The sequence below is a fragment of the Boeremia exigua genome (genome assembly GCF_020726555.1).
Source record: "Boeremia exigua strain MPI-SDFR-AT-0100 chromosome Unknown C7974scaffold_1, whole genome shotgun sequence".
Taxonomy (NCBI): domain Eukaryota; kingdom Fungi; phylum Ascomycota; class Dothideomycetes; order Pleosporales; family Didymellaceae; genus Boeremia; species Boeremia exigua.
The window spans coordinates 3,571,824-3,590,118 of record NW_025763518.1 but is presented as its reverse complement, the minus strand read 5'-3'; the positions used below and the strand labels follow the sequence as shown (position 1 = coordinate 3,590,118).

The 18,295-nt window shown below is 60.3% G+C and overlaps 8 protein-coding genes across 8 annotated transcripts; 6 read left to right on the top strand and 2 right to left on the bottom strand.

Moving 5' to 3' along the window:
* Positions 1–291: 291 nt before the first annotated feature.
* C7974DRAFT_408457 (uncharacterized protein) lies at positions 292–1,980 on the bottom strand (the record flags this gene model as incomplete). Its single annotated transcript, XM_046143331.1, has 3 exons — positions 292–1,217; positions 1,261–1,829; positions 1,877–1,980. 3 exons carry the CDS (start codon positions 1,978–1,980, stop codon positions 292–294), a joined length of 1,599 nt encoding a protein of 532 aa, XP_046003559.1.
* A 636-nt stretch (positions 1,981–2,616) lies between these two features.
* Positions 2,617–3,858, top strand: C7974DRAFT_349913 (bile acid 7-dehydroxylase 1/3; the record flags this gene model as incomplete). Its single annotated transcript, XM_046139447.1, has 2 exons — positions 2,617–3,062; positions 3,113–3,858. The coding sequence occupies 2 exons, from the start codon at positions 2,617–2,619 to the stop codon at positions 3,555–3,557; spliced, it is 891 nt and encodes a 296-aa protein (XP_046003558.1). The 3' UTR covers positions 3,558–3,858.
* A 1,915-nt stretch (positions 3,859–5,773) lies between these two features.
* Positions 5,774–7,215, bottom strand: C7974DRAFT_440401 (uncharacterized protein; the record flags this gene model as incomplete). The annotated part of the gene is made up of 2 exons (XM_046145322.1): positions 6,524–7,215; positions 5,774–6,485 (listed from the first exon to the last, which is right to left on the bottom strand). The coding sequence occupies exons 1-2, from the start codon at positions 6,760–6,762 to the stop codon at positions 5,774–5,776; spliced, it is 951 nt and encodes a 316-aa protein (XP_046003557.1). The 5' UTR covers positions 6,763–7,215.
* On the top strand, positions 6,514–7,541 carry C7974DRAFT_384325 (uncharacterized protein; the record flags this gene model as incomplete). Its single annotated transcript, XM_046140837.1, has 1 exon — positions 6,514–7,541. A coding segment is annotated over exon 1 (242 nt), but the record flags the coding sequence as incomplete, so codon positions are not given.
* A 289-nt stretch (positions 7,542–7,830) lies between these two features.
* Positions 7,831–8,528, top strand: C7974DRAFT_28199 (uncharacterized protein). The gene has a single exon (XM_046137595.1). The coding sequence runs from the start codon at positions 8,008–8,010 to the stop codon at positions 8,392–8,394; it is 387 nt and encodes a 128-aa protein (XP_046003555.1). The 5' UTR covers positions 7,831–8,007; the 3' UTR covers positions 8,395–8,528.
* C7974DRAFT_440395 (fungal-specific transcription factor domain-containing protein) lies at positions 8,529–10,993 on the top strand. The gene is made up of 2 exons (XM_046145321.1): positions 8,529–9,444; positions 9,489–10,993. The coding sequence occupies exons 1-2, from the start codon at positions 8,663–8,665 to the stop codon at positions 10,585–10,587; spliced, it is 1,881 nt and encodes a 626-aa protein (XP_046003554.1). The 5' UTR covers positions 8,529–8,662; the 3' UTR covers positions 10,588–10,993.
* Positions 10,994–11,626: 633 nt separating this feature from the next.
* C7974DRAFT_384318 (pyridoxal phosphate-dependent transferase) lies at positions 11,627–13,809 on the top strand. Its single transcript, XM_046140836.1, has 7 exons — positions 11,627–12,071; positions 12,115–12,179; positions 12,225–12,322; positions 12,369–12,479; positions 12,523–13,187; positions 13,239–13,436; positions 13,494–13,809. Exons 1-7 carry the CDS (start codon positions 11,770–11,772, stop codon positions 13,621–13,623), a joined length of 1,569 nt encoding a protein of 522 aa, XP_046003553.1. The 5' UTR covers positions 11,627–11,769; the 3' UTR covers positions 13,624–13,809.
* Positions 13,810–17,015: 3,206 nt separating this feature from the next.
* Positions 17,016–18,237, top strand: C7974DRAFT_420236 (uncharacterized protein; the record flags this gene model as incomplete). Its single annotated transcript, XM_046144245.1, has 1 exon — positions 17,016–18,237. Exon 1 carries the CDS (start codon positions 17,083–17,085, stop codon positions 18,235–18,237), a length of 1,155 nt encoding a protein of 384 aa, XP_046003552.1. The 5' UTR covers positions 17,016–17,082.
* Between the last annotated feature and the right edge of the window lie 58 nt (positions 18,238–18,295).

Genomic DNA, 18,295 nt, shown 5'->3' with positions numbered 1-18,295 from the left:
ATGACGATGCGGGGCGCGCGAATTTCACAGAATGCGGGGCGCTGCGACATCGGCGCGCGCGAATCGGTCGTACGATTCGCGATGAATTGAAGTCGACTGTGACTGGTCGGTGCGATTGTAACTGGTCGGCAGCGACTGACTGATTTGCAAGGACTGTAAGTGATTTACGACGACTGTGACTGGTCAACGACACTGTGACTCGTTGACCGCATTCTCTCGTTGGTGTACTGTGGCTGCATTCTCTATTGACATACCGTAACAACTCCATATTTTATAGCGGGACCAGCCCGGCTACAGCAGCGGCACTCTCAACCCGCAGCAGTCGACCTCGTTCCCTCTGATCTCGACGCGGCGCGCAAAATACAAGCTGCCAAACTCCTGCACGTACGCGCGGTCCGCCTCGCTCCACGTGTCCAGCCCCATGCGCCCGAGGTCGTCGCGGTCGATCCACAGCGCGTCGCCCTCGTCGTTGTCGTCGTGCTCGTGCTCGCTCTCCACCAGCTGCGACAGCACCTTGATGGTGAGGGATGACTGCCGGTGGAAGTAGGCGATGACGGCGGTCTCGACCGAGTCCTCGTAGGCTGCGATGTCGCCGACGAGCTCGCGGTCGAGATCGCGCTCGGCCGTGGTGTAGGCGTCGCGCTCGCCTGCGCTGGCCCACCACATGAAGCCCTGGTAGGCGAGGCGCGACCATGTGGTGGGCTCGACGGCGGAATCATCGTAGGCCTCGTTAAAGTCGTCGTCGGCGCGCTTGGCGTCGATCTCGTCGTGGGAGATCAGCGGCGCCGCGTCGTCGTTCTGCTCGTCTTCGTCGTGGAACGTCTCGGTGGCCTGCTGGCGGTGCTTCCACAGCTCGCGGTGCAGCACCTTGAACCGCGCCACGTCGCGCTGGCTGGCTTTGATCACGTCGCCCGCGCTGGTGCGCAGCTTCGGCCAGTGCCGCTGTTCGGCCTTGTCGCTGTGCGGTATCTCGACGATGATGTCGTATAGCTGCGGCTTGGTCGCGATGATCTCGTCCGTCGTGCAGGCGACCCAGCCCTCCGCCGCCGTCTGTCCCGGCGTGTGGCCGCCCTTGGGGTTGCGCAGCTGCTCAAGATACGGGATGTCGTGCACGCCGATGGAGAACAGCGACGGCAGCCGCAGCAGGTCCTCCGTGCCCGGCGCAAGATGCTCGGCGTCGCGCGGGGAGATGCTCGAGAGCACCGACAGATTGTACACTGGCTCGTTAGCACCGCCGCGCAACACAACGCATCGACTCACCAAACTCGCACGTCGCCCTCACCGGCGGACTCCCCACAAACAGAATCCTCTTCCGCAGCAACGCCGCCTGCTGCAACCGGAACACCAGCGGCCCAAACAGCTCCAGGTACTGCAGAATCGCCAGCGCCGGGTGGTACTCCGGCAGCCTCTCATCGTCCGTGGGCACCTTGGTCGCCGTCGAAATCGCGCGGTCCCGAGTCACCCCCTTCCCGTCCTGCCGGTCCACCGCCCCCGTCTGGTCCGCCCAGAACTCCTCCAGCGCCGCGGTCGACTCCTCGCTCGCCAGCGCCGCGGCCAGCGCCTCCAGCCGCCCGGCCAGCAGCCACCCGCGCCCCAGCCGCCCGGCCTGGCCCTCGCGCCGCACCAATATCCCGACAGACACAAAGTTCGCGTGTCGCTCTGCCTCGCTGCCGGCGCCGCGCGCGAATGCGCTCAGGCCCGCAAAGCCCGCATGTGTGAAGTACACCAGGTCGCTTTCCAGCGCGTGGAGCCCGGACGGAAGGGCCTTGTACTCGACGCCATCGAGGTCGGTGGTGGCAGCGGCGGTGCGCTTCCAGGCGATGGTGTAGCTGCGGCAGTCAGCGGTGCAAGGGGCGCCGGGGTTCAGCCCACGCACCCGATTTTCTGGTCGAACTTGATCAGGAACAGGGCCTCGACGTGCGGGGCGTCGCTGGCGCCCGCGTCGTCGTCGGTTGCGCTCGAGTGCGGCGAGCCCGACATGTTGGCGTGGGAGCCGTGGTGCGTGGTGCGCGCGCTGGGAGAGTAGGTATGCGCTAGGATGAGGCAGGTGGAGCCGAGCAGGCCGATCCACCCGGGCGCTCGCATCACTTATGGCACGTGACAGAGGTGGCCATCACACAGCAGTCAATTCCCACGAGAAGACCCTGACTCTAGGTAGCAGAATCAAGAATCCAAATCGGGGCAGTGACAGGTACCGTGTGTCTATGTGGGCCCTCGGTGCCGGTCAAATACCACCAACTCAAATACCCACGATGCTTTTTCTCACTCGGTGACACAGAACCGCGTTTCGCATCTGGCGGACTGCGCCTGGCCTCTGCCCTGTGCGGTCGTTGCTACGCGTTACCACATACGGGACTTCCAACGGCACTTCGTACGCGATACCGCTGTGAGCTAGTGCAGCCGCTGCGTACTGTACATGGAGTCATGGACCTCGGTCCACCGCGACGCGACCGCCGAGGCAGCTCAGTATCTCGCGGAGTAGCGCATTGAGTGAAGCACCATAACACATCTCTCACATCACGAATTGAGGACTTCACATATCGAAGACTGCACATCGCACCCACACCACTCACACCCATCCCTAATCCTAGACATCCCCCCCCCCCCGACACCACCATGCCCCCCTCCGCCTCCGCAACCGCCGACGCCCACCTCCCCTCCTTCCCCTCCCTCTTCCGCCTGGACTCCAAAGTCGCCCTCGTAACCGGCGGCACGCGCGGCCTAGGTCTGCACGCCGCCTCCGGACTCCTGCAAGCCGGCTGCTCCCTCGTAATCGTGACCTCACGCAAAGCAGACGCCTGCGCCGACGCCGCCGCCGCGCTCAACGCGCTGCCCAACCTAGCGCCCGGCGCGCGTGCGGTCGGGATCGCGGCGGACTGCTCGCGGGTCGCGGATATCGAGCGGTTGGTTGGGGAGGTGCGGAAGTACACGTCGCATATAGATATTTTGTGCGCCAATGCGGGGGCCACGTGGGGAAGTAGATTCGAGGACGTGGATGAGAAGAACGGGTGGGATAAGGTTGTAGATTTGAATGTCAAGGGGGTGTTTTTCACGATCCAGAAGTACTTCCCCCCCCTCCCCCCTCTCTCTTCGTCACCACTAACACCCCCAGATTCACACCCCTCCTCACCGCCCGCGCCACCGCAGCAGACCCCTCACGCATCATAATCACCGCCTCCGTCGCCGGCCTCGGCGTCGGCAGCACCGGCGCCATGGGCGCATACTCCTACTCGGCCTCGAAAGCCGCCGTCCTCCATCTCGCTCGCAACCTGGCCGTTGAACTCGGGCCCCGCAATGTCCTGGTCAACAGCATCGCGCCCGGGTTTTTCATGAGCCGCATGGCGGCGGGGATGATGGCGGCGCAAGGGGGGGAGGAGGCGCTGGGGAAGCAGAGTCCGAATGGCAGGACGGGGAGGCCGGAGGATGTAGCGGGGGCGGTGGTGTTTTTGGCGAGTAGGGCCGGGGGGCATGTTAATGGGGGGACGGTGGTGTTGGATGGGGGGAGGATGTTGGCGGCGGGGGGGTTGGAGAGGGAGGAGAGGTTGGAGAAGTTGTAGGGGGAGGTGGTCTGGGTGATGGCGTTTCGATGGATGGTGGAGGGTGGATGGAGATGGAGTGCTTCTGCTGTTGCACTGGAACGCGGAGGTCTGGCTCGGTGCCTACATGCAAGATGCTGTCTGCATGTCAGTGCAGGTGCGCTACTATCACTCTAGATCCCGAACTCGTGTCTGATCACCTACACACAACTACATCCATCGCGTTGGAGGATGCACGGCGGACTAAGAAAATGAGCCAAATACACTACACGACAGCAAAGTATAGGGAATCGTTGCAAAATCTATAAAATGCTTTCTCACCTACACTGTACACAATACTTGATAAATTGTAGCTTCTAGCAGTATAAGAGCTACAAGTTTGACGTTGAGGGTAGTTGGCTTGAAGGTCGCTCACCTGCTGTTCTTTCCGGAACGTGGGAGATCACATATAGATATCTGGGAAAGCGCGCTGTTGTTGCTCCAGAGGGTGGTGTTGGTCAGTGCCTACTTGCAAGATGCTGTGTGGATGTCTGTAGGCGTGGTGCTATCACTCCAGATCTTCAACTCATGTCTCAGTACCTACACGCGAGTGATGTATGGATGTCTTGAAAGCGCTGTTACTCCTGAACGGGGTGCTATTGCGCAGTCCCTACTTGCAAGATGCTGCATGGATGTCTGTATAGGCGTGCTGCTGTCACTCAGATCTTGAACCTATGTTTTGGAACCTACACGCGAGATGATGGTGTTACTCCAGAGGGTGGTGTTGTTGGCCAATGCCTACTTGCAAGCTGTTGCAGCGTGCAGCCATCACTCCAGATCTCTAGCTTATGTGTCAGTACCTACACGCGAGACGATGTATGGATGTGTTGAAAGCGCTGTTGCTACTCCTGAGCACGTCGACACAACCAGATAGTATCTCGCACTGCCGGGACTCCGGGTCTACTGGCAGAAAGCTGCCTGGCTGTCCGTGTATGCAATCTCGCTCCTAGTACCTGCATGCGGAATGCTCTTGGGCATCTATATTGGGCTCCTGCACCTAGGTATGCTCACTTCACGCCCTGCCAAGCCCCTGCAGCTATAGTGGAGGGTAGAACTGCATGTTTCATGCATGGCAGGCGGGGCGGCTGGGATTAATCAAAAGAGGCAACTTGAAACTGTGATCGAGCACGTCTGCAGTCAGACGTGATAGGCACGCAATCTTACATGTTCGGAGGGCTAAGTACTTACAAGGCTAAATACTTACCCACCCATCTGCAGGCAGGAGATTTAGCGACCATTAATAGGCGTTGTCCCACTCGCAGATCACTTCGGGCACTCTCGATTGGATTCGTTGGCAAAGTTGCCATGCCCGGTGAGGTCGAGTTAAGGTTGTCGACGCCTCACGTCGGCATCGCACCGCCAGAGTGGAAGACAACGTGTCTCAGTGTTGTACCATGACACGGCGACTCGTGGCAGGCGCGGACTCACGTGCGACGGCTTACTCGCGCGGCCGCAACAGGAAAGCGTCTGGAACGCGCGTGGAAGCCGCAGCTATGCCGCGCTCCGGCGGGCTCACCGCTCGACGCGGAAGTTTCCTGAACAGCACAAGCGTTGCTGGTGGCGGCTCAAGGCGCTGCGGTTCGAGTGCTGGGCGCCACCGGCGTCACGGCTGGTCTTCATTTCGGACATTCCGCAGGTCCGCCCGCACACCGGCCTCGCAGCGCTCGCACCATCGGGCTGGTTGGGGACAGGCTCTCGTCACCTCGTGGCGACCTGATGCACCGTGCAGATCTGCGGCGCGGCGAGAGGGCACGGCGGCGAATGACGGGCGCAGGAGCGCGGTCCTCGGCGGCGCCTTATCGGAGGGCTGCAAGACGCCCCGTTCGAGCTGGCGGCCGGTGCGCCAAGCGCCGCAGCGGAGTGGGAGATGGCCAAACACCAGGCCCTCCCTGGACGAGTTCTGCAAAATCCCATCGCATCGGCTGCAGCCCGGGCGCGGGTCGGCAGCTTCCGCCCACGCAATCAGGTGAGCGATGCCGATCGCCAGCCGTGTCGCTGGCGGTCGTGTCGTGCAGCGGCGGGCACAGCGTCGAATCAATAGTTGACGGCAGCGTCGGCTGCGCTGTGAAGCGAGCGCCGCAGCGACAGGCCACGACACGCGCCGGCGGGCATCAACGCGTGGACATGTCAGACCATTCGCGCTGATCTATCGTATCTGCACGGACAGATCGCATTCACGCAACCGACGTTACAGACGTCTAGTCGCAGCGCCCCGGGGTGCTCCTGCTGATCGCGCTGCCTCTGCGGCCTGCCTCTGCCGCGCGTGGCAGCCAGGACGCCTGGGACCGGCGACGTCTGAAAAGGGCTGCGTCCCGCGACTCTCGGCTGCTGTGCGAGCCAAGGGTCGAGCAGGCCAGGCGGTCTAGAGCCTCGACGGCGCCGGCAGTTGCGTTCTGCGTCGACCTGGCCGGCGGGCACCTCGGCACCCTCACGCCCGGCAGCAGCGCAGCAGGGCGTGCGGGCGCAGGAGCAGGAGCAGGAGCAGGAGCATCGTCGCCCGAGAGCGCAATTCTGCGCGGTGTTTGCCGCTGCGGTGGGGCTCCCGGGCGGGTGTGGACACGCGTTGCGGCGCTGCAACGTGGGGAAGCACGTTTCCAGTGCCACACCAGGCAGTGCCACACCACACCTGCCACACCTGCCACGCCAGATGGTGGCGCAGATGCAGGGGTCGGCGGCCACAACGCAATCTGGCTGGCTGGACGGCCCTCCGCTCGCCAGCCAACGGTGCCCGAACTCGCGTGGGCCCTACCGGAGATGAGCAAGTGTCCGCCGTTTGGCGAGTATCCTGAGATCCCCATCGCACCCTGCTGCAAAAAGGGTCGCCCGCCGGCAGCGACGCCGCACTGCAGTGTTTGAGCGGCAGTCGGCCGCAGTGCGCCGAGCAGCTCGCAGGCCGCAGGCCGCAGGCGACTGCCACTGACTGCGCAGTCGTGCCCGCGAGGGCTCACTGGCCTGTCGTATTCGGCACCGCTCCACCATGACAGAGGCTGCTGCCCTTGCTCATGACGAGAAGCGACCGCCTTGCGTCTGGCCCGCCGCCGACTAGACCTCGTGCTGCGCTTCTAGCCGTGTGCTCTCGCCCCGGCCACGAGAAACCTGCGACTTGCAGCGTAGCGTGCGGCCACCCGTCACCACGTTCCCTGACAGCTTGTGATTTGGCAGTCCCACGAACGCCCGTGGCCGTCATTCGGCCAGCGAGCCATCCTGAATGGGCAGTCGTTGACGACTGACCCAGAGCCGAGAAACGTTCCTGTAACGTTTCTACTAGCACTTCGGATCAACTTCCGGACGCCCACCACATCATGAGACTGCTCGCTTGCATTCGCATCACCACCTGGAGCCGCACCTGGGCAGGCTGTCCGTACCCGCGTCTGACAACCCGTGAACCATGTAGTACGGGCCTGACAGCCAGCGATTGCCCGACTGACGGGGCGATCACTTGTGCAATGCCTGGGGCGCTACCTACCCGCCAGGATTTATCCGCCGGTGGCAGTACCGGACGCTGCGTGCATGGGCAGTACTTATTTCATTTCGACAAGTCTAACTGAAAATTTTCTACCCCAGTACCGTGCATGCCGGAGGCGCTTTCACCGTGAACGGGGACGTTGGTTCCTTACCCAAACGAGCTGCGACCGCAAAGTGACACGTGCCGCGGTACAGGCAAGCCAGTGTGCATTACTCGAGCACTGTCCCGCCGCTGATAGGTAAGGTGGCGGCTAGGCCTATGCTTGTATGGTCTTACAGAGTGCTAATCCCTCTCTACACCTCGGAACTTGGTTCACAGCGCAACGTCACTGCTCGCTTCACACACGGTCCCTGCCCTCCACTGTCAGTGACCTCCTAGCGGCTCATCACCGGAGGCTGTCCGCCCTCTCGCATCCACTCGGGCCCCTGCCATCAAACAGACTATCACTCATTCCAGCCAGCCGCGGGCAGTCGTCTCGCGACTCGCACCCTGCTCCGCTAGATTTGCTTCTCTCGTCTTTCTTCGGCGGCGCTTTCCGAGGCTGCTTGGCTCAGCCTGAACTTGCCCAGCGACACAGAGCACCCGACTCAGGCGCGCTCCAGCGATTCTGAAAGCTTCTACTGGTAGTACTGCAAGACGGGAGCTCCCATTCCAGTCTAGCAGCCCACTCCTGTCAGCCCAGCCATTCCTCACCTCAGTCCGTCACACCCTCCCTCCAGGTCTGGCCACCGCCATGGACTAAGCAGTCTGCTTCCATTGGTCGTCTCCTTTACATCGCCCTCCCGCTGTGCCCACCCTGTTGGGTTTTGGTCCCGACTTTGTCGTGTTCGGCTGCTTCCGAGAAGCAGTGTGCTCCCCCACAGCAGAATTATCTTGCCTGGACGCCCCGGGCCCTTTCGCCGTGGCCTGATTTTCTCTTCAACATAGTTCTCACCGACACACGTGGGTACGCCGCTCGTCTACGCCATGCACCAGTCGCCGCCAGGCTCGTCTGGAGGATCTCCACAGGCTATGATTCCGCCGGCCAACCCGTTTGCTCACATGCCGTCGTCTATCCGCACCACAACCTTGACCGCCCCGTCCATGGCCCAGGGCGAAGCAAGGTCTCCCGGCTACGCTGCAAACTCCTATTCTCACTCGGCAGCGTCCAGCACGGCCTCTGGCAGTCTGCCCGAGATGCAAAGCCATGACACGCCGAGCTTCGGCATCTCGTCGTCGCAGATCTCGTCGGCCAACTTGAATGCTCAGAAGCGAGCGTACCGGCAGCGGAGGAAGGATCCGTCGTGCGACGCCTGCCGGGAGCGGAAAGTCAAGGTAAGCCAACTGGAGTGGCGTGCTGCGAGAGGGAGCTGAGTGCGCGGGGGTAGGAGTCTTGACGTCGTTGTGCGTTGTTGCGACAGTGATCGACTTCTCTCGCTGTGACATTACAGGGACGCTGTGCGTGCCGTTGCTGCTTCGACTCGTCGCCGTCCGGATGCTGACTGTTCTCACAGTGCGACGCCACAGAAACATCGGCATGCTCCGAGTGCTCAAGCAGAAACCACAAATGCCAGTTCACAAAGGAGACAAATAGGCGCATGTCCTCGATCAAGTGAGCGCGCCGCCTCGGTCGTGGTGCCGCATGCTGATCCCTCTCAGACAAGTCCAGGACCTCCAGAGCCAGATCGCCGAGCTGACACAAGTAAACTCACAGCTGCGCACCAAGTCGCTGCCCAAGGAAGATGTCCTCTCAGAGCGCGCAGAACCCAAACGCCGGCTGTCAGACCCCTTCGGACCTCCTGCACTGCGGCACAAGCTCGCCGCGCCCGCCATGCGCGACTTCGACCATGTGCGACGGAATATCCAAACCTACTCCCAGGGCATCTTCGACACGCCGCACGTCCGCGCCAGCACCCCGCTCGAGGACGGCTCCGCTCTCCCGGACATCCCGCCACGGGCAGACTTTGCGCATCTCTCCCGGTCGTATCTGAACCACGTGCACTACTGGTACCCCGCGCTGCACTGGCCGACGTTCACGCAGCAGGTCGACGAGGTGTACACGGCGCGCAGCTTCCACGGCATGACGCGCGAGTGGATCGGCCTGTTCTTCGCGGTCCTGGCGTGCGGCTGCTTGGAGAAGACGGGGTCGTCTGGCCCGTCGAATAGAGGGGTGCCGTACTTTGACATCGCCGCGCAGGCACTGACGCCCTGGCCGCAGGACCTGACCATGGCGCATGCGCAGGTGGCGTTGCTGTTGAGCATATTCGCTGCGGAGAGCAATATGCGGGCTGTGGGGTCGCTGTGGCTGTCGAATGCGGTGAGGATCGCACAGGAGCTAGGCTTCAACACGGAGACAGATTCGTGGCCTGTTGTCGATGGCGAGATACGGCGCAGGCTGTGGTGGGCGATCTACTCGCGAGACAGGTATGTGTTTGCTATGGTTCACGGGACATGACTGACGCTCGCAGAACAACCTCCTTTGAAGCGAACAAGCCCATGCTCATCAATGACCACGACTGCGACGTCGCCCTCCCCTCGCCCGCCGACGACCGCTACATCCAACCCCAGGGCTTCTTCCGGACGCACGCCAACACCGCGCCCTTCACCGGTTCCCTCGCCGTAATACAAATCGCCCGCATGTACGCGCCACTGTACCAAGCGATGAAGACCAGCACCATGAGCCCTCAGACTCTGCAAAGCTTCGATCTCCAATTCCGCTCGCGCCTCCAGCAACTGCCAGAAGCATACCAGCCGCTCTCGACCGCCCCGCTCGAAACCGCCGCCCTCCCGCCCCTCTTCGCCCTCCTCTCCGCCCAGTTCCACCTCCACAGACGCAACCTCTCGCCCGCATGCCACACCGCCGAGCGCCGCGAGGCCCTGCACCAATGCGCCGCCACCGCCCAGGAGACGGCAAAGTACATCTCGCGCGCGCTGCACTCGCCGCCGAAGCCCGACCTCGACAAGCCGTGGCCCGCGCGCGTCGCGCCCCTCGCCTCCAACGCCGCCTGTCTGCACCTCTGGCGCTGCATCCTGCTGCTGTGCTTCCGCGGCGACTACGACGCCGCGCTCATGTGCACGCACATGCTCAGCGCCGTCGGGCCCGCGCGCCCCCTTGGCGCCGCGTGCGGCGCCCACCTCGTCTTCGCCCTGGAGCGCCTGGTCGAGCGCTCGCGCACCGTGCACCGCGCGCCCGTCCTCGAGCACGACGAGGAGCTGCTCGCGTACGTCAGCGGCGACCTGCAGGGCGCGGACGGGTGGGCGTGGACGGGCGCCGAGCTGGGTCCCGCGCCCGCAGCCGCAGCAGCAGCGCGCCGCGGCCAGGACCAGCCCATGCGCGACGTGCCGCCGGAGTGGGAGGGCTGGGGCGCGGTCGAGCGGCTGGTGCGCGTGCTGGTCGACGAGGCGCGGCCGCGGTCCGCTCAGCCCACGCCGTACTATCCGCCGCCGCACAACCCCGTCAAGCGCGTGCAGCTGGGCCCGAACGACCTGTCGCCGCCCAAGCCCGCGCCGCTGCCCAGCCCCGCGCCGTCCAACGCGAGCCGCATCAGCATCGCGAATATCATCTAATCCAAAACGGCGTCTGGACCACACGGGGGGGGGGGGGGGGGGTCCCACACGGGTGTCTGCGCAGCACGACACACGGCTACGGTTCCCTATGTTGCAGAACATGACCTGTCACGATTCGTCTCGATTCGACCTTAGCGTTTCCTTTTAGTCTCCATCATGTGTTTCCTTGCAAACTGGCGGGTTTTGTGCATTTCCATCGGCGGGGGGTGGGGGGGTTAATCGGGTCGGCGCTGCTCAGCGCGGACATGGTACAGTACGGTACTTGCGGTACGCGGCATGGCATCAGCGCGGCACAGCATGGGGGAGGTTACGGCCGGGAGCGTCTGCGGGTAATGCTGGGACGTCGTACACGTGGGCTTGGATTTTACTGCAGTAATACACACACACTCACATACACTCACTCACATACACTTGCGTCTCGACGTCATCAAGTCAGCCCTGGTGGACGCGGATGGTCAGTGTGGTCTGGATGGGCCTGTGTCCTGGTGAGGCTCTCTGCTGACGTATGCTACGGTAGGCCCGCGCCGCCATCTCGCCTGCAGGCTGCCGGCATTCAGCTCAGCGAGATCGCCCAATGGCGCCGTCTCACGCCCACTCCGACGGGGCTGGTGTGAGGGGTTCGCTGCAGCGACTCTGCAAACACTGCAGAGAGTTTGGTGCTCAGCTGAAGCCCGTTCGTGCCAGCGGTGTGCTGTCTGTACGCCGTGCAGCAGCGTGTAGACTGGCCGCATCGAGGGCCAGCACGGCGCGTTCCTGGCCCAGGCGCGCGGCCCCGCGGTGACGGAGCTAGCGCCGCCGCTCAACGTAAACAGGATCAAGCTTCTGGCTGATGCTTGGCCGCCCCACCATGACGATCGCTCAGCGCGCGACAGTCCATGGGGCGCTGCGGCGTCGCGCTCGCATTCGTTGGCACGGCGACGCAGCGCAGAGCAGGCGGCGAGCTCGATGCGCGTGCTGATCGCCGTGACACGTAGCAGCAGCCGGTACGAGCCGGGCGCGCGGTGGTTCTGCAGCTGTGGTGGCAGAGTGGGGTAGCTGCATCACCGCGGGACGCAGTGGTGCAGGATAAAAGTACGAGGCCCGCGGGGCTAAATGCCGCAACCTGTTTCCTGCAGCTTGATTCTCTCCCTTCTTCTTCTTCTTCTTCTCCTTCTCTCCTGACTGCCAATTGCAACCGCAGCCATGGTGCACGTCAACCGCGTTTCGACCGACCGCGAGATCGAGGCCATCAAGGCGCAGTACGCGAACATTGACACGATTCCGCTCACCGAGGAGGAGGAGCAGGATGACTTCACGGCCACGGTGTACGGCAGCAAGTACGCCGGCGAGGACCTGCCCCGCCACGAGATGCCGGAGCGCGAGATGCCGGCGGCGGTGGCGCATCGTATGATCAAGGACGACCTCACGCTCGACGGCACGCCGACGCTCAATCTGGCGTCCTTCGTCACCACGTACATGGAGAAGGAGGCCGAGGAGCTCATGGTGTAGGCCTCCCCTTGACGCCCTGTGATAGTGCTGACCCGCCAGTGACGCCTTCTCCAAGAACTTCATCGACTACGAAGAGTACCCTGTCAGCGCCGATATCCAAAACCGTACGTGCGCGAATGAGTCGGGATGACAGTGCTGAGGTGATGCAGGATGCGTGTCTATGATTGCCCGGCTGTTCAATGCGCCGGCCCACGACGATGCGAACACGATTGGCACCTCGACTATCGGTTCCTCGGAAGCCATCATGGTGGGTGGTGTGCATGAACGAGACGAGCGGAAGCTGACTGAAACAGCTGGCTGTCCTCGCCATGAAGAAGCTCTGGCAGAAGAAGCGCAAGGCCGAGGGCAAGTCGACCGAGAATCCCAACCTGATCATGAACTCGGCCGTGCAGGTCTGCTGGGAGGTTAGTATTATGCACTTTGCCCAGACCCTGCTGATTCCTGTAGAAAGCATGCAGGTACTTCGACGTCGAGGAGAAGTACGTCTACTGCTCCAAGGACCGCTACGTGATCGACCCCACCGAGGCCGTGGACCTCGTCGACGAGAACACCATCGGCATCTGCACCATCCTGGGAACCACCTACACTGGCGAGTACGAGGACACCAAGACGATCAACGACCTGCTCGTCGAGCGCAACATCGACTGCAACATCCACGTCGACGCCGCGTCGGGCGGCTTCGTCGCGCCCTTTGTCAACCCCAGCCTGCTGTGGGACTTCCGCCTGGAGAAGGTGACCTCGATCAACGTGTCGGGCCACAAGTACGGGCTCGTGTACCCCGGCGTGGGCTGGGTGGTGTGGCGCGACCCCGCGTACCTGCCCAAGGAGCTGATCTTCAACATCAACTACCTGGGCGCGGACCAGGCGTCGTTCACGCTCAACTTCTCGCGCGGCGCGTCGCAGATCATCGGCCAGTACTACCAGCTCATCCGCCTTGGCAAGCGCGGATACAGGCGCATCATGCTCAACCTGACCCGCATCGCCGACTACCTCGCCGCCAACCTCGAGAACCTGGGCTTCATCATCCTGAGCCAGCGCAAGGGCGAGGGCCTGCCGCTGGTCGCGTGCCGGCTGGACGAGGATCTCGGCAAGCAGTACGACGAGTTCGCCGTGTGAGTATACTCTAGTCACCGAACCGCCAGTCCCCATGCTAACCCCACCAGCGCCCACCAGCTGCGCGAGCGCGGCTGGGTCGTCCCCGCCTACACCATGGCCCCACACTCGGAGAAAATGAAGCTAATGCGCGTCGTCGTGCGCGAAGACTTCACCAAGTCGCGCTGCGACGCGCTGATCGCGGACTTCAAGCTCGCGTTGCAGACACTGGACGCGCTCGACGCGAAGAAGATCGCCGAGCACAAGGAGTACGTCCACATATTACCGTATTACTGTACTGTTCTGGCGGAGACTAACGCGCCCAGTCACCAGTTCGCGATGCGCCGCCGCACGACGCTGCACCAGCCCGTGGTCAAGGTCAGCACGAAGGATTTGTATGGCGATGAGGAGCATAGTTTGCAGGGGAAGCATGATAAGACGCATGCTGTGTGCTGAGGGGATGGCGAGGTGTGCGGTGCCGCACGAAGTAATGACGCAAATGACAAACGCAATCACGCTCCAAAGCGATCGGCAGTGACACTGTGCTCCCTGCCCGTCACGTGATGCAGATGCCTGGCGCACCGCCTCCACACACCCACCCTACGCCTTTAGGCATCCATACACGTGCCGCACGTGTCCCCCTTCTGCCTCCCATCCCACCCCCCTCCCACTCCCCCTATAAAACCCTCCCTCCCCTCGCCCCCCCTTTGATCTGCATCTTCTCTCTGCCACCCGGCTTAGATCACGATGTAGTATCTGTTCTTCCCAGCGTAACACCTGAGGATCCGGTGCTATCGGCACCCATCCAGCAACCCCTACCGGTTCTTACCCTATGGGTTGGCTGTTACTCTTATTTTTGTCTCGAGTCTGCGGCGGTCACTGTGCTTGCGCACACTGCTGTGGAAGGTGCCCTTCTTATTGCACTATCTGGAAGCGGCGCGGGTTTTTCGTTGGAGGGGTCGCTCTGGGGCGGCTTTTCTGAAGAAGAGCGGGTGTGGATGTGTGGTGGGTGGGGGCGTTAATGGGAGGCCTGTGGCGTAGTGCGCGGGTTGCTGGGTGTGATGGACTGGCGGTCTATGTTTTCCAAGATCGGAATGAGCTTCGATATTGGCATTGAATGATGGAGAGATTGGTGGTGTGATTGCTTCGTTCTGTTCTCTCTGATTGGCGCTGGGACCCCGGGAGGGTGCGCGAATTTCAGGAGCGTGACTTCTTTTATCGCGAAAGAGAGCCTGGGTATGCTTTCCACCTCGTTGCCTTTGTATCATCGAGCATCGAAATCTGACAACTGTCGGTAGCCTTGCGAGTGTCATTATCGTGAGGCAACTGCAGTGCTATGCCTGTTTTACATCAGTGAGCTATACAGTATCAAACAACACGACCCTTCCTTCCTCAAATGCCCAGACATGCTGAACTGGTTGATGAAAAAAAGATGTGCTTACGTTGACAAATCAATGTCAACAAAATGAGCACGTCAGCAGCCCAAGCACCGTACCTGCGTACTGCATTCCACCAGATGGTGCACCGACTGGCTCGGTCGATTCGTCGACTCCTGCCAGCTAGGAGACGATATACCCCAGCAAAGCGCACCCAGCTGGTCTCCGGTAAAGGTCTCCGCAAAGCCGAGCCGGACAGGATCTGAAGCGGCTCACACTCCTCGAAATGCGGCCGAGACAGAGACGCGGTCGGTAATACAACCCACCGACGCCCTCCCCCCCGGACAGCCACCAGTATCAGCAGCCCTGAGGAATGCAGGAAGCGACCTACTGGCTCACACGCTCGTGAGAGCGCGGCCAGAGAAGTCGCCTCCGCTCTCCTCACAACCATCAATCCATTCGGGGAGCGACCTATGCAACCAGCTGAGTGTACTTGCCGAAGATGTAGGATTGAAGCGCTCGCTGACGGGGTCCTCGTGGCTGCCAGCCGAGAACGAGGGCAAACCACAGGCCCATGTTTGGTCCAGACCTCCAGCCTCGACAGTCAATGCCGTGAGAATCTCGACATTCAGACCCGCTTACCCAGGCTGGAAAGTGCGACCGAGGGGAAAGGATTAGGAAAGGAAGGTTCGGTCACACTCCCGTTGCGGACAGCGAGCGCTTCAGTAAAACAAAGGAAGGAAAGTTGGGGAGCTGAGGACGGTCGTGAGTGGTGGTACTTGCCAGGAAGCAAGTTGAAGGTGAGAAGTGAGCGGCGGCAAGTTTGAGTAGAGAGTGAGTCGACGCCAAGCCGCTACGGCAGGCGTGACACGCCCTCACGTGCCTGCCGGGTCCGATTGCTTTCACTCATGCGCCAATCAGCTTAGACAAACACTGTGCCGTAATACATATAAATCTATGCATCATATTTCTACTTGCAAGCCTGTCAGCAAGCCAGTAAGAGCCGTAATATGTTGGTCAAAAGCTCAGCATATGGCACCTTGCCTTACGCATCTTCAGTGACGATGTAGTATACATGACAATTCATCCCCGATGTCGTATAGGTTTCTGTTATTGCGACAGATGCGGTTTTCTCCGATACCGCCAGCCAGTACGTCATTGAGACAAACGCACTGCTACAAACGCACTGCTACAAACGCGTGTGACATACCCGAGTGATAGAATAGGCGATTGCGCCTGGCTATTAGGCGCCCTTCGACACCTTTCACGGCATGCTTGCACGTGTAAAGCATCTAAAGCTTAGCTATTTGACTTTCGAAGAAGACACGCGTCTCAGTACGAGATCCATGGCAGCACTAAATAGTTTCATCGGCGAACAAAACGGTCTAACACATGTAGCCATCCCCGCCCTGCAAGTCACAGATTCAGATTCCCTATCCGCTCAAGAACAGGACAGGAAGCACCCTAGAATATCCATGTCTTCCTTTCGAGCAGATTCCAAGCTGCGCACCATCAACATTCACGCAGGAGCTTGCGAGGCAACATGTAGGACGATCCTTGCAGGCGAGGAAATCATCACAGCTCTAAACCTAGAGTTTATACCAAACGACCAAGCGTATGAACGGCCTCTCCTAGACTATTCGTGGAGCTTCCTTTCCTTTCCATTATTGCCGCATCTTACTCAACTTCGACTAATCGGGATAAACCTCCAGACCAACTACGTCTCCGGGACAGAAAGGAAAGTCCAAATCGCGTTTTCAAATCTCAGCAAATTCGAGGTCATACTTTGCGAAAACGAAGACTGTCTTTTCAAGTTCCTCACTCAGAAATGTATTCTCAATCTACGAATGTTTGTCTACGTTATGGGGAGAAGGCAGTGCTCGGCTGCTGAGCATCTCCTCGATTCTACCTACGCCAACGACATTGGTACCGTGAGCGCCCTGCTGTCGGGCCTTCGTGGTCTTGAGAAGCTTGGGCTTGTGTTCCCTGGTAACATGGAGCGGGACCGTATTGAACAGGTTCTCGAGGACATCGTTGATGAAGACATTGTGAGGAGCTTCGCTTCGTCACTGCAGAAGCTCTACGTTGGCGTTGACTTGGACAGGGTGAGCAGTACACGTTTATTTGATATGTGGGACCAAATCGCCAGATTATACCCGTCATTGCACGACCCGGAAGTGTTTGCCGAGTCTGAATACTGGAATGACCTATTCGAAGATGAGAATGATGCGCTGCGAGGGTACGGTCAGTGGCAGGATTCGGAAACTATGGGAACAAACTATTGGCCAGAGACTTTTCCAAAGGCGCTGTGAAATTTGAAGCAAGCATACGACGCTCTGTTGTGGACTTCATGTGTGGGCTCCTCATGCGACGGTGATGTTCACCAATGTGGTCAGATTAGTCGGCAAGATGCATGGCTTCTGATTGGCTCGATCGCCGCTGGAAGTCGTACCTTCCGTGTAATGACATCGAAGCCTAAGGCATACAGAAGATTTTGCTGCAACGCGCACACGACAAGCCTCCAGATACCTCGAACAACATGTCTCAGCCGACTATCAGCATCGTGGGTGCAGGTATTGGCGGACTCACACTCGGGCGCTGCCTCCTACAGCGCGGCATTCGCGCTGTCCTCTATGAGAAGGCATCTTCCGGTCCCCGTCACAGCTACGCCATCACACTACAGTCCTCATCATACCGACCGTTACTGAAAGCATTGAACATCGACGAGAGTACGTTCAAGAGTCGTGTGGCTGTTGATGCCGGTATCGGCGGCTCCGGCAACATCAACACCGAAGGGTACGGCTATCGCAACCTCGACTCGGCATCATTTCGAGCGAATCGAAAGAAGTTTGAGGAGCTGCTGAAAGAAGGACTTGATGTAAAATGGGAGCATGCTCTGCAAGATGTGGAGCAGAAGCCAGGCGATCGGCTTGTCCTGAACTTCAATAACGGGCAATCAGTCCCGACTGATGTTGTCGTCGATGTTGAAGGACCCCACTCTGTTATCCGCAAGCAATTCCTGTCATCAGTAAACCCAGACGTCCTGCCATTCGTGGCATTCAACGGCAGACGAAAAATACCCCGGAAGACGTTTGATGAACTTTACGCTTCGGCATTCACCGGCACAACGGTCCTGGAGACTAGACAGGACGGCACAGTACTAAATATTGGGATCAACGACGCTACTCAGGACGAAGTAAGTATCGGCTGGATCTACTCTCGTCCTGCACAAGGGTCATCAGACACACTGTACAAGCCCAACCGGCCCAATGCTGCTGCCAAGGACATTCCAGAGGAGTTCTTTGCCGAAGTTGGAGCGCTGAAAGATTTGGCACATCCGTTTGCTGATGTATTCGATGCTGCCAAGCTGCGCAATGAGAGGATATTGTATTGGCTGATGCGCAGCATTGCCGTGCCTACGAAGGAGCTTCAAACATTAGGAGAACAGGGGGTCTGGCTAATGGGTGATGCCGTACATGCGGAGCAGATTATCGGTGGCGGGGGAGCTAATGGGGCGATCGAAGACGGTGTGAGCCTTGCCGAGTGGATTGCGGACAAGGGCACAGAAGACGTTGCAAGCTGGTACGATCAGAGGGCTGGAGATTGGCGTCAAGGGCAAGAGGAGAGCCGCGCATGTATTGATGGCATACATGGAGAGCAAGACATCGACAAGAAACCACAACAACACTTGTAATGCAGTAAGACCTTGTTTTCTACTATAGTATACGACAGGCAACGCAAAATCCGCATGG

Coding starts and splice junctions, on each gene's coding strand:
- C7974DRAFT_28199 (XM_046137595.1), top strand. CDS start 8,008: ATGCACCAGTCGCCGCCAGGCTCGTCTGGAGGATCTCCACAGGCTATG.
- C7974DRAFT_440395 (XM_046145321.1), top strand. CDS start 8,663: ATGCTGATCCCTCTCAGACAAGTCCAGGACCTCCAGAGCCAGATCGCC. Junction 9,445..9,488: donor GCGATCTACTCGCGAGACAG/GTATGTGTTTGC, acceptor TGACGCTCGCAG/AACAACCTCCTTTGAAGCGA.
- C7974DRAFT_384318 (XM_046140836.1), top strand. CDS start 11,770: ATGGTGCACGTCAACCGCGTTTCGACCGACCGCGAGATCGAGGCCATC. Junction 12,180..12,224: donor CAGCGCCGATATCCAAAACC/GTACGTGCGCGA, acceptor GAGGTGATGCAG/GATGCGTGTCTATGATTGCC. Junction 12,323..12,368: donor GTTCCTCGGAAGCCATCATG/GTGGGTGGTGTG, acceptor TGACTGAAACAG/CTGGCTGTCCTCGCCATGAA.